Here is a 17,682-nt window from a genome sequence, read left to right as displayed (position 1 = left end):
AACTGCATGAATTTTCTAGCTTAAACTATTTTGCATTGATGGACTGAGTATTTTTATTGTGATATTACCTCTAAGTGGGTTACCATCCAAGATTTACAAACACCTCCTTCCCTTACCTACATTTAATCAGAATTTTAATTCTCTTAGGTAAGTCGTCTATATAAATTTTTATGAACTATATGGTAAGTGTTAAAATGTTAAAACAACACTTAGTTGATAAAAATTTGTTGCAAAAAAAAATTATAATTAATCTTTCGTATCTTTAAAAAATAACGTAATTTGTTTTTTGCTTTGAACATTCATACTTCCCAGCGAGTACATAAACGTTGAAGCAATGTTAAAAATTATTGACAGTTAAAGTTGAAAAATGGTTAATTTTTGATTGAAATGGAAATTCAAATCAATATAGAAACTTGCCGTTACATTAACGTTAAATAAATATTAATTTACCGTCGATTCAACTAACTTATATGATGGTAAAAATAAAATAAACAATTTTTGCATAGTTGTTGTAGTTGTTTTTAATCATCTAGTTAATAGTATTAAAAATTTTTTACCCTTATTTATTTCCTGTCATTTTCCTATTGATGTTATCTATTTGTTACTTCTTTAATATACATATGTTTATTCGATATACAAATAGGCTACTACACCGTGTACGGAAAATTAAAACAATATATTACCCGTAATACATAAATTGTAATTTACAATTTGAGAGAAAGTAATTTAATGTACGAAAATCTCCGGGTTTATTTTCAAGCGCTTGATAGAGATGCTTTTCATACAAGTTCTTCTTGTTTAGCTTCAATTTTTTTATTCCTCTTTTTTTATTTAATTTAACTAATTCAATGCACGGTTTTCGAATTTCAATACAATTGTTTTAATGACATTTCTTCTAGTACTTGATAATTTATTTATTTAATATATAAAACATAAAATACAACTAAGCACTAATTTTTAATTAATTTATGTGATGTTTCAGTCTGATTAGCTCAGACCGTCGTCAGACGTCTGAGCTAATCAGACTGAAACGTCTGAGCTAATCAGACTGAAACATTACATAAATAAGTTAAAAATTAGTTAGATGTGATATGCAAAGTAAATACACGAGAATATACAGAACAATTAAATTCAATTCAATACATGCGTAATAATAACGATTTAGTTTTCTAAACTCAATCTACTACTTCTTTTGGAACGAATTTAAAATAATAAGGATAGAATTTTAGCAGGAAGTTAACAGCTCATTCCTACCTATCTATTGGTAAGGAATGAGGTTTTAACCACGTGGCCAAGTGTTGTTCCTCATTGCTATGTGTAAGACCGTTAGACTTGTGCACCTAAATAACTAAAAAAAAACAACTTAACAAATCATTACAAAGATGCGTCTTCTTTGATTATTGTTTTTTCTGCTGTTCTAAAAATTTCTTGAAACATAACTTCGCAGCTTTCTCTTTTTTGTTTAAAACAGTTTTTATTGCAAAATTTTACTTTATGTAAATCTAAATTTTTTATGAACCAACTGACTGCATTCATTTGATAGAGAGATCACATGTACAGCACAACTGAAAGATACATTAAAATCACTTTCCTTAATTATTATTTGGGTTGACTCGTATTTTATGTACCGTAAACCGTGTACCGGGTAACCGTTATGTACCGGGTAACTTTGTACCAATTATGATAAAGAAGATAACTTTTTGAAAAAAAGGAACTTTTTCCCAAAACTATTTTGATGCTCAAAGTTGTGCATTACTAATGTTATTTAATTAGTAAAATGGTGTATTCATTGCATTCACCAAATCCAAGAATTTATGGAAATAATGAGGTGGTCAACAATTTACAATGACAAAGTTACCCGGCAATGGGGTAACTTTGTCATTGTAAATTGTTTTTTTAGCACTGGATGTAAATTAAGTGTTATTAACCTCATTTAGTGTAATTTAAACTTACAGTTAGCATTTATTTCAAAAAGGGTACCTAAAATATATCAAGAAATTAAAAAAGGGACAATAAAAATAAATACAAACAGTATTAAAGAAACATATTAGCTAAAATAATTTGATTTTCTTAAATTATTTTTTAAATGTCAGAAAAAGCAAAAAATAAGAGAGTACTAAAAAATAAACAAATAATTTGTAAAATAAACTCTTTTTTAAAAAAAAGTTCAGGCATCTCTTCAGTAATCTGTCATAAATTCAATAAAGACTGATTCACCTTCAGATGCTGTTTCTATTTCACTATCATATTCTACAGAAATAGATTTTCCTGGTTCAATTTTAAGTTTTTTTTGGACTTATTTTTTTTATTCTTATTTTTACTTTGTGTAACATCTTTTTATCACTATCTTCACTTTTTTTTCTCATTTAATATCTAAAAGGCTCTGGTTTAAAGCTTTACGAGGATTCAAGACGTTTTCACTTGGTAATTTGATATACATAGCATTAGGATTAAATAGCACCAAACCACAAGCTCTGAATCCACTTATAAAATTTTTTCTCGAACATTCATTAATGAATGTCATTAAATTTTCAGCAACTTAGAGAAATCTTCTTTTAGTAACGTTGCAAATTTTTTACCACAAAAAGTAAGTTTCCAATCCAGAAGTATACTTCACCATGCTTTTTTTAATGGTGGAAAGAATGCAACATCAAGAGGTTGAAGCAAATGGATTGAATTGGGCAGAAGGCATATGATCTAATGTTATGTTTTTCACAAGAATGAATAACTTTATGACTTTAATGGAAGAGAGATTGTCACCTATTAATACTTTTTTCCCAAATTGTTTCTTAACGCATGGCAATAATGTTCGAAAAAACCAATCCTCCTCAAACCAGTTAGATTGGGTTCTATTAAAGTGAGAATTTTTCGGACCATGTCTTATCCATAAATCGTTTAAATGTGTGCTTTTAAAAACTGTGTATGGTGGACGAATTTCTCCAACACCATTTCCACAAAACACTTCAGAAAAACAAACTTTACTGCTATTCATTATTCTCTCAGGGTACTTATGCAAATTTGCTTCATCATTATTCCAAATGTTACAAGGTGGAATTCCTTCAAGCTCAAGCCTAATATTGTCAAAATAAATTTTTATTTGTTCTTTGTTTATAGCTGCACGTTTTCTTTTAATATTTGATGCAATTCCATGGCTTAATTGTGTACCTTTCATAAAACTTGAGACCCAATCATCACCAGGAATATTGTTTTTAAATATTTTTACAATACGATTTCGCGATTTTAAATAACCAGCTACTATTATTTTAACATCAAGTTTATTTAATGGAAATTCCCAATCACACATAACCTTGATTCTAGATGAAAATAACTGCTCCTCATCATAAGTAAATATGGTTGGTGCACCAATGCATTTTTTATGCTTTGACTTCATTTTATTATGTACAGTGCTTCTTTGTATACTAAACCTTTTTGAGGCTTGATGAATAGACATAACTTTATTAATTGCACCCATAGATTCTTTCAAAGGAATAGTATTAGAACAAGTGTTGTATGCATGTTTTCTAACACTACGTTTGTTATATTTACGAGGCATTATGCTTTAAACAAAAGTAAATATAAACAACACAAGCAAACTGCAATGTAGTAATTTATTAAACTATTATATAATTTTATTAAATTGCAATTAAATTTAAAACTAAGAGTCTATAAACATTAATTTTGTTATAAAGTTAATAAAATTATGATTTAGCAACAACGACAAATAGTTTAACAAGAAAATATACTTTTTTTAAAATCCTAAAATACATTCATGATAAAAACTGTTTTCCAAAATAAATTATTCGGATAACATGCTTCAAAAAAATATTCTAGTAATAATAAATAACGATTAGACTACTTTAAAATGAATATTATTTCAAAAGAGCCAAACCTACAAGTAACTTTGACCACCCTGTAAAAAACCAGAATATTGTTACTTGAGCCCAAAACTTTTCGCTTAATTTTATCTGAACATTTGTCATTAAAATAGAAGAAAACTGAGTTGTTTGTTATCATTTTTATCTTCGTCCAGACAACCTGTTTTACAGTTTTTGATTGTGTTTTACCAAGATGTAATTTTCATTCTTTTTCACTTTTTCAAAGAGCATTTGTAACAAACTTCATATCAAAATTTAAGCAAGAAAGATTGCATTTATAAATAAAACAAAAATAGTAAAACGTTACTTAACTGTTTAAAAGTTACAGATGTTTAATTGAAATTTTTAAAAATGGCCAAAATTACCCCGGTTTTCGCACGTAAGCGAAAACGCAACTAAGAATATTTAAAATTAAAAAGCAAATATTGTTGCAAAAAACAAAATATTGTTGCATAATTATGCTACATCATGATAATTATGCAACATCAAGCATAATTATGCACATCGTATGCAAAAGAAAAAAGTTTTGTTATGTTTAATAATAAAAATCCGTTTAAAAAAAATATATAAAATTTTTATCTTTTCTTTTTGATATATTCAAACCTGATAAGTAAAAATAACATTTTTTTTGTGACTGAATTTCTTCCAACAAACTCATGTAATGTTTGTAAATAGCTTGTAAATGAAGCTTGTAAATAAAGCCTTATAGCGCTTTGTTTTCTTTTATTGTAATTCTTTTCTCAATAGAACGAAATGTTCGTGGTAATGGCATTTTTTTAATTAAAAAAGCGCGATAAAAATGAAGTTTAAAAGAATAGATAATATCATTTTGATGGTGTGCCATGCTAGACAAGAATAAAATGAGGATAGAAAACTAGGAAAGAATAATTTCAGAATAGAATGTTTTATGATAGAAATAAAGAAATCTTACTAGAAAAGAATTTTTACAAAAGAATATTTTTTGACAGAAATTTTGAAAAGAAACTTGAAATACTTTCTAAGAAAGAATATTTTTTAATAAACGTAAACAACTTGCATGGAAAGAATTTTATTTAATAAATGCGAAAAACTTGCTAGGAAAGAATTTTATTTAATAAATATAAAAAAATTGCTACGACAGAATTTGCTAGCACGTTTCAATTAAAAATCATTTATTCAATTAAAAATCATAACTGTAATTACCAAATTGCGCGCAAATTCTTTCTTAAAATTTCTTTGCTAGCACGTTTTTAAAATTTCTTTTCTAAAATTTCTTTGCTAGTACGTTTTTCCAATTTTCTTTGCTAGAAAGAAAATGACTTTTACTTGTGCGATTTCTATCCTAAAAAAATTTTTGCTAGCAAGTTTTTCATTTTTCTTTGCCAGAAAGGATATATGTATTTCTTTCTTCGTTTCTATCCTTCAATTATTCTATCCTAAAAAGTAATCATGTTTTTTTCTATCATAGCAAGAATTTTCATGTTTCTTTCCTAGAAAGGCTTTCCTGAATTCTTGCCTAGAACCGGCCACCATTTTGAGGAACTCTTCTTAAATTTTATTTCTTCATGTTTTTAATGTAACATCTTGCAAAGTTTTATTAATTTCTTAATTTATGCAAACTCTCCTGTTCGATAATACTTTTAAAACAAAAGAACTTTTTATTTTTTCAAACGCAATATGCGAGTTGCGTTTTTCACTTGATTAGTTTACGTACATTAAAATACGAATCAACCATTAATTGCATCATTAATTTATGGATGCTCATAGCTAAACTTCAGCAAAACGTCATTTCTTAACCCATCATGTTTTACAGAGTGAAAGCAGTTGTGAATTTGTAAAGTTTTGCAGAAGCATTGAAAAAATCAAAAACCGCTAATAACACACAATTTCTGCTATGCAAACTATAATTAACTAAAAGTTTATACAAAAGCGGGTCCAGGCTGAAGCAAGTGTAGCAATTGCTACCGTCAGCTTAGTTTTTTTTCTCTTTTTATTTTTTACATACATTTTTTTTTTCATACTAAAGAGAACAATAATTTAATCAAGATAAGGAGGATACAAGTGTCAAAATGCGGCGCTTCAAAAATTTATTCAAAATCGTAGCTTAGCCAAGTTAACAATGTTACAAAAATATTCGTTGGAAAAAATAAAATGCTTCACTGAAAAACCCATGTTTTTAACGGGTTTTGTCTCACATGCCCATAAATTTTTGAAAGAAGGTCAAACATTCCTCAGCGTACCAACTTAAATTGATCTGGAAGTTGAACAAAATGGCAAATCGACTGTAGCAACTGCAATGATATATTATATATGTAGCAACTGAAATGATATAGTATATATAATATATCATTGAGCAACTGGAGCAAAAGTCAATTTGTCATGTTTTGAAACAACTCTATACATACCCCCTATAATTTATTATATATTCAGGCTATTTAGCTGCAATCTTTTTATTATGAAGGAGGGCTTACGTAGTAATTAAAGGTCATCAAGGGAGAACCTGTAGCAAAAAAAAAAAAAAAGTGTAGCAAAGACAGAAATTCCGTTAAATATCCACTCTCCGTTTTTAAACTTTTATAAATGAAGTGGATAGCGGTCATTAAATGAAAAGTTTTTTCAATTATAAAGACTAAATTAAATAGCATCGTCTGTTGGTTTCTTTATTTAGTTTATTATGAAAATGGTGGAATGTGTTTATTGCTGTTTTACGAGTTATTTATCATTATAGAAGTCAAACGATTTAAAAACGTTTTAAAATGTAGATTTCCCAGAGACAAAAAGAAGAAAACACGTTGGATAGAATGTTTACTTAATGCGAGTTTTAAAACGTCTTGCAATTTATTATATGATCTGATTTGCATCAAAACTTCACGAAAGGTTAAACTAAACATTTTGGACAATTTTCCTCTCAGATAGATTTTTAGTTTATTCTAAAATTGCAAAGAACTTTCTACTACTTTTTTTTTAATTTGAAAATTTCAACTAGGATCTATTATTCTCTGTGACAAGGTGTATGTTACAAAAATGTTATTGTATCAAGAAGTTGCTGTTTTTGGAAAACCAATGATATAAATTCTCTTTCGAAAAGTGCTTTAAATGTTATGATAACTTGTAATACAAGTTATATGTTTGATGGTCCTAAATTTCTTTTGAAAATGTTGTGAAAACCTGTAAACAAATAAATTTTTATGTGATCAAGTTCATTTAACTTTAGAATCAGTAAGGGGGTCAAATAGCAAAGCAAAGGCAATTATATATGATAGAAATTTAACTCTAACATTTAATGAAAAACCTTGGTAAACTACAGATGGAACTCTTTTGTTGTTTAGCTTTTGTCAATGTTATCAAAAACATACAAAATAATGGACTCAGAAAGCAAAACTTTTTTTTCTGATAATACTTACAACGTTCTTCTTAATTGCCCTGAAACTTCTACTATTTCAAACGTTAACAAGACTGGTGATTTTATTAAACTTGCTGCCACATACTTTTAATCTAAAAAGTGTGGGCAGATATTTTAGGTTCAATTGTGATCAAAATGCTTCCTCAGAGATCTAAATGATAAACATAGAAAGTTTGTTTTGGATTTTTGCAATACATGAAAAAAATCAGAAAATAGGCATAAAATATCAACACATGTCACAAGGCATTCCACAAATTATACACATGTAGAAATAGTCTAGCTGATTAAAATGCTTTTAAGAAAAACACTTTTGTTACAAATATGTTATGTTAAAAAAATTTTTTACAGAACTACTTGAAACAGAATTTAGAAATTTAAGAAAAGTATCTTTAGACATATTTTTTAAGTGTTCTTTTTAAATGTATTTTGAAATTATGATTTGCTCAACAAATATGAAATTTTGACCAGTATGCTTATTTTTTTAAACTTTGATCAATATCCTAAATCATTTGAAATAGGTGAATTAAAAAGTCCTTTTGACAATACTGTTCAATAGATTTTCTTCAATTTGAATAAAGATAAAGTTTGTTTGATTTGCACATTCAATACTTTTATGCTTTAATGCATTGCTTGATTAAAATTGAGTGCTATCATCACTGTATAGTTTCCTATAATAATTTATAAAAAACCACTGAAAACTTTCTCCAAAATCAAACTAAGAACTATGTCATTTTAAACAAAGAATGACCATATTAAGTTTGTCTTGTTACGTTGACATTTATTTATTGACACTTTTGTTTTTATTATTTGCTGAGATTTGTTAATATGCCTAATGTTTGTTGTTTTGGGATTTTATAAGCATTCCTTATTTATTTAAAGGAAAATATTTTTATTTAAAAGTTTAGTTACTTTAGTTCTATTTTTTATTGGATTTAAAACCTGCTTTTTTTTCATTATTTGACAAAAAGTTTGTTGTAATGTAGTAATGAAGTCTATTATTAAAAATATGAAAATATTTATAAATTATTATTATAAATTTATATAAATTGTTACATTGTCTATTTTAATTTTTAAATATTTTATAAAGCCATTAAATAAAGCATAATGTGTTTAAAAGAAATTTTAATTAAATAAAAAAATCGAATGTTAAACAAATTTAGATTTAAATTTGTCGCTTTCATTTTCAAATGTCAACCTCCAATTTTTGTGCAGACCAAAATATTTTAACAACCACAAGTATTTTGTGGATTTAAATATATAGATGAGTTTATATGATAATGTTTTGTGTATTATTTAGCATAAATACATTGACTGGCAATAGGAATACCAAGAACTAAATTTAAATACATTGACTGAGGATAAGGGTTTGGTCAGGGTTTTAGTCAAGTCATAAAAGACAAGTAAACTATCATTTTGTTAAAAAGTATTCAGTATAACTAGATGGTTTTAATGTCGCGTAAATCAAGTAATGTTTTTCTGCTCTAAATGGATGGAAGAAAAAAGCAGTGGTAGGGGACATCATGTATCACTATAAGCCACTGTACACCCAAGGCTGGCGCGAATGTGAAAAGCGAGGACTTTTGTTTTTTAGACAAAAAACAAGTATTTATGGCATTTTTGCTACAGTCAATAAAAATCCTGGATCCGTCCCTGTTATATGATTATGGGGTTGCAGAAAAAATATAAAAATTGCCTCCCCCTTACTTGATTGTATGAATCTGCCTGAATTGATCATTAAAAAATCCCCCATTTGCTTTCCTACAGATTTTATATATTTTATTCAGTTTTCAGAAGATTTTTTTGTAAGATTTAAATAATTCAGTCTTACAAAAAAGATAGATTACAGATTTTATTTGTTTTAGATCACAACATGGTACGTACTCTTTGGTGCCTAATAGACGCCCCCCTCTTCCGCTAATTAATTTTTCAAAAATTTTCCACCCAGGACATTCTTATTCCAACCCCCCCCCCCCCCGGCTATTAAATTTTAGAAAAAATTCCATCCAAGACAAGACAATTTTTTATAAAAATTTTCTTTTTCACTACTTATGTTACATAATATTATTCATTCAAAAAACTTTGTTTTAAAAAAAAGAACATTGTATTTTCTTCTTTCTATCGTTACGTCATTATACATTAAAAAAGAAATTTTCTTCTTTCTATCGTCACGTCATATCATTTACAATACTTATTTACTTGTAATATCAGAGTGTAAAAATGAAATGGCGACTACGAAAAGAATTTTTAAATGAAACTAGTATTATTTTCAAGCCACATCTAAAAAAAATGAAATCAGCTTTTTACGAGGCTCAAAAAAGCGTCAAAAAAACGAATAAAAGAGGCTCATGAAAATACCGATGTTGAGCAAGAGGACGAGGGTAACATATTTGACCTTTTACAAAATATGTAAAGAGAGAAACTTATTTGAACTGGACTTCTGCTGATATTTCTTCTTTGGACTTCTTTATTATATTACTTGTACTTCTTGTACTAGTACTTCTTTATTATATATTTACTTGTTTTCAGACACTAATATATATGTTAATAATTAACAAAAACATTACTTAGTTATTGCTTTAAGTATTTAAAATAAAATAAACAAAAAAAACTTTTTGAAAATAGCTTTCTATTCAATCGACTAAAAAGTAGAAAATAACTTTTTTCTGTTTCTGGTACTCGTGGAAATCATGTACTTAGTAATAATCACTTTTGTAAAGCCAATACTGGAAGACATTGAAGGCAATTTATGTGCGTATGTAAACAAACAAACTCATCGAAGTAAAGGAATAGAAAGTTTGGCGCCTTTTAAGTCAGATGCTTTCAAAATCAAATTCGTTTTAAATCGACATAAAGAAAAAAAAACTTTACTTCGATGAGTTTGTTTGTTTACATACGTTGTTTATTTTATTAAAAAGTTTTTTTTATTTATTTTATTTTCTACTTTTTAGTCTTGATAAAGTTGAATTATTACACTTATTGATTATGATTAATATTCAATAAAAATTTATTTTGAATTCTGTATATAATAATTAACAAAAATATTTGGAGCATATTTTTTTTTATTAATTTAAATGTTGGTTGGGTCTTCTTCTCGGTTGATGTATTTGTTCTTTTTTGGACGCATTTTTATTTGTCTGAAATTAAGAAGTGGAATATTTGTAAAATTTTTAATTAAATTTATATTGATACTTAACACTTTTTGACGCCCTCTCGGTTTCCGATATTTTTTTCGAAGTTCCAGATCTAACCAACGGGGAGGTGGGGCATCGTAAATCTAAAATACTTATTGAATCAAATGTAATAAATATAGCTATTGTTAGTCGGCAAAAGATTATTTGTAAAATTTCGGGGCTGTACGATCAAAAGAATTGCTTCAAAAAGCGCTGTGAAGTTTTGGCCTCCATAAAAAAAAATGCGGACTCGTCAGTGAGTGAATAGAAAGCTATAAATAATATTGTTAGTCGGCAAAAGATTATTTGTAAAATTTCAGGGCTGTACGATCAAAAGAATTGCTTCAAAAAGTGCTGTGAAGTTTTGGCCTCCACAAAAAAAAAATGCGGACTCGTCAGTGAGTGAATAGAAAGCTATAAAAAACTCGAAATTTTCCACCCCCCCCCGCTTATTCCAGCCCCCCTGCTTATTAAGTTTTAGTGATATTTCCAACCCTCCCCTGCTTATTCCACCCCCTTCCTTCCTTCTATTAGGCACCAAAGAGTAAGGCCCCTTTTTATGACATTGTAACTAAAAATCCTGTGTCCGCTCTTAAATGTAATTCTTGGTTAGTAATACTGTTTCTTACTACTTAACTAATTTATACCATATTTAAATATGGTATTATTTAAGTAGTAAGTAAGAAACAGTCAGGCCAAATAACTTTTTCCTGTTTTCAGTAAAGCAAAATATATAAACAACAGTCTCTTTTCTATAGATTTTCCATTTTATTGATTTTCTATTCTATAGCTTTTTAAATCTAAAACTTTAATTACTTAATTTGTTTTATAAATGCATGTTCTCAGATCTATTAAGTCTCCCCCATTTGGCGAGAGTCTCTCAAATTTTAAAAAAGGATTTATCTCCCTCCTGCATTCACAAAAAATTTAAAAATCTCTTTTTTTATCTATTAGCAAGTTTTAACCAACTAGATTTGTACTTTTTATCATTTTTAAATGGTTTTTTGGTCTGATTTGTGTTTTTGCTCATTTATTCATATCTGCCATGGAGAATGTGTCATTTAAAACAAAAATAGGAATAATATATATATCAGATGCCCTAGGTGCACTTCTTACTCCAAAAATGCATATTCATGATGATGGAACCATATGACAATATCTTAAATATATTTAGTCAAATTTTGAGTATTTTTTTATTTTTAGGAAAAGATATATAGTAGGCAAATACATCCTGGTGGGTCAATATCATTAAGTCTCCCTCATATCCTTCCTTAAAACTTGACAGCTCTGTATTCTATTGAAATCATTTGTTTTAGTAATGTTTTTTGTTGTTGTTGATTTTTTATATAATGTATATAGGTAAAGCTACAGTTAAGCAGCCTTAAATAGTTTATATTTTTTTGCTTGTGACACTCTCGTGTGGAGACTTTTTCTTTATTTATATTTTTCGTGTGGAGACTTGCTATTCATAAAAGGCTTTGATATTGACCCACCATTATATATTTCCTTAAAAAAAAAAAAAGAAAAAAAAAATTCTCAAAATTTGACTGACTAAATATATTTGAAATATTATCATGTTTCTATCATAAATATGCTTTTTTTTTTAAAATTTTTTTATCAACATTTTATCAATTCTACATATATCTCTAGAAGAAACTTTATAAAGTTCTCTGATTTATATCTTAATTTCTAAAACATTTTAAATCATATATAACAAGTTAGATTATTAATTGGAAACTGTTAAAAAATAAATCTCTAATTCTAAATTTGATGATATGTTGAGATGAATTAGATATTTGACTGAAGAAGATGATCAAAAATTTGTTTTGTAATCAACTTAAAATGAAGATAAATTAAAATGCACGAAACACAGATAAATTTAAATATTTGTCATTAATAGTAGCATATAAATTAAATGACTTAAAAGAAAGGCTCAGTCATGAGCAGGGGCGCCAAAAACATTTTTTGGTTTTTGAGATAGCTAACTTCCAGATATGGAGCAAACTCCTAACATTCATATGTTTATACTTATGTAAAATAAGGATGCTTTGCAAAAAATCGTGATGATTGGAGCTTAGGAACAAAAAAAACCCAAAATTTTGGCCCCCCTCCTTCCCCAAAAGTGAGAGTAACAAGTTGATGAAATATTTTTTGTACTATTTTCAACTAGATTTATATTCATCAATAAATTTTAAATTTCATAGTAAAATATTTTAGTGTTCAAAAATTATGACCATATAAAGTTTAAACCCCCCTCAATTTGAAAGGGTTGCAAGTTTTATATTGTCATAATTTTTGAATGCTGAGAGATAATACTATGAAACTTGAAATTTATCAATGAATATAAGTCTAGTTGAAAATAGTACAAAAAATATTTCATCAAATTGTTGCTCTCACGTTTGGGGCAGGGGAGGGGGGCCAAAATTTTGGGTCTTTTTTGTTCCCAAGCTCCAATCATCGCAATTTTTTGCAAAGCATCCTTATTTGACATAAGTATAAACATATAAATATTTGGAGTTTGCTCCATGTCTGGAAGTTAGCTATCTCAAAGACCGAAAAATGCTTTTGGCGCCCCTGGTCATGAATCTTCTGCTTGTGATATTATATACTGCACATTTGAAGTTTATAAATATGTATTTTATTTTTTTAGGTTTATTTGGGACACCAATTAACAATCCTAAAGGTAGAATTATATTTTTTGATAGGAAATCAATTGTCTGGGTTTATTCGCGAGAAGAGTGCAATGCAAAGCATAATTAGCAAAGCAAATTATATTTTGCACTGGATTTTTCTTATGAACAACCCAGAAAATCCTGATTCTATCAGGATTTTTAGAAGCTTTACGTAAATTGTTTAGTTTAAAACAATTAGAGACAATTAGAACTAATAATAAAATATAATAAGTAAATAATAAGTTATACAATTCAAAGATTTAAAATTAGCCTAATTTTTCTTTTTATATTGCCCGTACTATCATTTTTGATCATTTTTCTTATTATTTTATTATCTACTTTTTTTATTTTGTTGTTTTTGTATGGTGCAATAATTTTAGCCATGGTTGAAGGAAGCCATGTAGCCATGTGCTAGCCCATAAGCGCAAGGAGTGAGTGTGTTTAGCTTAAATACAATTCAAAGATTTAAAAATTTTTTTTTTATAAATTCTAGTTATTGAAAATGATTTTTGTGATGGAAAAAGGGACGGAAACTATCCTATTCCAGATGTATTCAAATACAAATTTTGCAAAGGCGGTGTGTCAAATATCATGTCATGTCAAGATAACTTTGTATTTTCTCCAGTTGTAAGTCTTTGTGTTAATATATCGACTCAATCTCCAACTACTTTTTGTCAAGAACGACAAAATGGTGATTATAATGATCCCTGGAATTGCCATAAATTCTTTAAATGCTTTCAACATTTGTCCTATCTTTTTGATTGTCCAATAACCAACCCAGTTTTTAATCCATATACTGACCAGTGTGTTTATGAAAACGAATACCCATGTCATCAATTATCAGGTATTGTTTTATTTATTTTTTTAACTTTTATTTTTTGAAGTTTATCACCAATGTTCCTACACATGTGTGGTTTAGATGGGTTTCTATCCCATTTTTAAATTAACATTATGGAAAGATTAAAGCAAATATTACAACTTGCTAACTTAAATTATTTTGCAGATCAGATTTTTTGGAGTATATTTATTGTGATAGTAATATCTTAAGGCTTATGATCCAATATTACATATATATATTAAAAATGTTTTTTTCAATCAATCTGTTAAATCTATAAAAATAATATAGTTAGTTTTTTGGTTTCTGATTTATTCTTTTTTTCCTATTATTTTAATTGAGGATGACTATATGTAGCAAATATTCAAATGATTAAAAAACAAATGAAAAAATTTTTAAAAAATAATTACACATTTTGGATGGATGTTTATGTGTAAAACAACACATTATTTATTTTTAACTATTACATCTTCTGACTATTGATGCTGAATCGAGTTAAAGAGTATTGTTTTTTAATTACCTTTTTTTATCTTTCTTTTTCATTTTAAGATACTTCTTTGTTGTGTTACTTTCATTTTTATCATGGTCATTCGAACACTAAAAAACCAACCAAATCATGAACATACAGTAGATATTACCAGATAAAAAAACAATTGACTTATTTTACATCTTAACATATAAACTTTTTATATTTTTAAATTTTTTTCAATTACCTATATTAAATACCCAATAAAATATTAAAAGTTCAAAGAATTATAAAGATTATAAAGAATTATAATATTAATAAATATAAAATTCAATTTAAACAAGAAAAACATATATAGTCATCATATAAATTTTTTAAAAATTTTTTGAAAAAACTTTATTAACATACATACAATTAAACATTGGGTGGTTATATTTTTTATTATTTATATTTTATTATTTTTGCATTTATAGAGATCTTAATGGAGAACCCATTATAATATTAATTATATTGTTGTTGTTATTATTGTTTATTATTTATAATATTAATAAATATAAAATCCAATTTAAACAAGAAAAACATACATAATCAGCATATAATTTTTTTTTTAATATTTTGAGAAAGCTTTATTAACATACATGCAATTAAACATTGAGTGGTAATATTTTTTAGTTATAATTTAGCCGAAATACATTACAATAGAAATAATAGCCAAAATAATGTGCAATACTCTCTCCACTAGAAACTAAAAATATAAATTTAATTTAAAAGTAGCTAAATTTTACAATTCACTATAGCCTGTCATTATTGACAAATAGTATAATTTGCCTTAAAAAAAATGAATTGGCAGTTAAAAGAAAAAATGTATATATATTTTAGTAAATTTAAAAATAATTTAGTATATTGCCACTAAAACATATATGTCTTTAATTTTTGTAGTATCTTTAGGGTTTTATATTATATTTTATTTTTACTTAACTATCTAGGTATATGTATATCAATATCTAGTATATAGTATATCAAGTCTTCTCAAGAGACGTGTGTGATTGCACGCTTTATATGACCACGCATATTTTGTTTTAAAACTTGGCCAAAGCTAAAATAAATGTTTTAAGTTAGCTTGTTTAAAAAATGCGCTGAATAAACAAATGTAAACTTATAAATTAAGAATAAACAAACTATAAACTAGAAAGTGAAGTAAAAACTTAAAAAAAAACTTAACAAATGATAAAATTATTAAAAAATAAACCAGAAAAAATTAAATCATTTAAAGCAAAAAATTAATATATGTTTTTATTTTAATTTTAATGTGATTCATCTCAAAGAATTAAAAAAAAATCAAAGTTTCAAAGTTATTTCATCCAAGATAAATTACTTCAAAATTTAATTATATTAAAATTCAAAACTTTGACATTTTCTAATGTACACAAAGCAAATAAAACATTAAAAAATAATTATCCGATAGTAGGATTTAAACCCTCATCTAATGCCGATATAACAAGTCACGCCTCATAAATGTCACATTTAATCAAACCTATGCGCTAATCAATGTAGCGATATAGAATTATTTGCATGGTTGTATAAGATGTGCAACCACATAGTATTCATAAAACATAGTAAAGAACTCTTACTAAGTTGATAATAAACTTTACATTTTTTTTTTCCTCCAATATTTGTTTTACTGCTTCAAATGATGTGTTTTAAAACTTACAAATAAGCATTATAACTATTTCAGATATTTAGTTTGGCATTGATATTTTGGTTTAACAAAACTTTCAAAATTTAACTTGAAAGTTGAAATAACTTGAAAGTTGAAAGTTGTATAGTTAATAGTTATTCTAGTTAAAAATAATAATAATAATTTCCATTGCAGTATTTTTTATATTGCAAACAACCTGGTATAAATATTAAAACTTATTATTAGCAAAATTAAAGTTGAACAAAAAAACAAAAGAACTGGCTTATATATAAATATTACAAAAAAAAAAAAAAATGATAAAAATAATATTTTTCAACTTTAAAAAAAACCTTAAGCTTCTATGATATCTCTCTTAAGCTGTTTTGTTTTTTTATGAGGGCCATTAATTACATATTTAGTATTGCTATATCCAAATGTTGTAGGCGATTTGAAGTATAATAGTGTTTATTTTAAAATACATCTAAAGAAATCTAAAATTAACTAAATTTATATAAGCTTCACTTAAAAAATAACCTAATTGCATGTATATAAGTATGGCAGCTATATACTATTTATTTTATAAATGTTTTCGAGCGTTTAGAGTTTATAAAGATCATAAGAATAGGTTATTTTAAAGACTGTAAAATATACAGTCTTTAAAATAGCCTATTTTTTTGAAGACTGTAAAATGTACAAGATTGTTTATTAGGAATATAATGTTAACAAGAAAAGAAACTGTTAACAAAATGTAGAGAGCCTTTTGAATTTCATTAACCTCTTTAAATAAATTTTGTTTCAGTGTTTTTATTTGTTTTTGTTTTTTTCGGCGACAAATAAAATGACCAAAGATTAAACCTTGAGTTACCCAGAAAGTTAATGGAATTGAAGAAGAGTGTTAGCCTTGGGGATGACTTTAATAAAGCAGTTAAAAAGAAATGATTTGATAATCTCAATAGCTTTCCCAGATATATCATAAGAAGAAAGCTTATGGTGAAGACTAGCATACCAAACTTTGTTGAAAGCTTTAGATTTATTATTCTTGACATAGCAATAGCCCTAGCCTTGTCACCTCCATCTAATGCACAATAAAATTTTTCAGTCACTGCAGTTAGCAAATTAGTGGTAGAGTGAGATGATCAAAAAACATTAATTGTCTGACAATAAGTCAAGGATCATTTGACTCAAGTTTGGATGTTAGAAAATTTTGATGAATTTTGGTAATAAGATCAGTCTCATGAATGAGAGATGGAATATTAGATCTAGCTTTGTTGATGGCAGTGTTGAAGATTTTCCAAAAGTCTGTATAGCCTAACTTCTGAGATAAAATACAAGATTTAGTAAACTGAGAATAATGGAGCTTAGCATCAGACAGCACCTTTTTATGTTGATTTCTTGCAATAATAAATAGGTGTTTGTTCTCAAAAGAGTTGTTCTTCTGAAAAAATAAAAAGATTATGATTAAATATAGCAGCTGCACAAGAAGGTGAAAGCTATGGAGTAGAATGTGGCTTGACTTGGAACTGATAAGAAGGAGTAAAAGTTTCCATTCCTAACTGGATCCAAGTGGTTACATAGGAGGTGCATTTATCAGTGGAGAGAGTAAA

At 26.9% G+C, this 17,682-nt stretch overlaps 1 protein-coding gene across 7 annotated transcripts in view; it reads left to right on the top strand.

Moving 5' to 3' along the window:
• LOC100197130 (chondroitin proteoglycan-2) overlaps positions 1-17,682 on the top strand; it is a 70,684-nt gene that overhangs the window by 15,340 nt on the left and 37,662 nt on the right. For all 7 annotated transcript variants that reach the window (XR_010641193.1, XR_010641192.1, XM_065807368.1 and 4 more), the window contains 2 exons: positions 13,078-13,110; positions 13,593-13,943. Coding sequence is in view for 5 of the 7 variants with exons in the window: in XM_065807368.1 (XP_065663440.1) it covers positions 13,078-13,110; positions 13,593-13,943 (384 nt within the window). In the remaining 2 variants the exon portion in view is untranslated. The remainder of the gene's footprint in view (positions 1-13,077; positions 13,111-13,592; positions 13,944-17,682) is intronic.

Source organism: Hydra vulgaris, chromosome 10 (assembly GCF_038396675.1).
Source record: "Hydra vulgaris chromosome 10, alternate assembly HydraT2T_AEP".
Classification (NCBI taxonomy): Eukaryota; Metazoa; Cnidaria; class Hydrozoa; order Anthoathecata; family Hydridae; genus Hydra; species Hydra vulgaris.
This window is presented reverse-complemented; position numbering and strand designations above follow the sequence as displayed.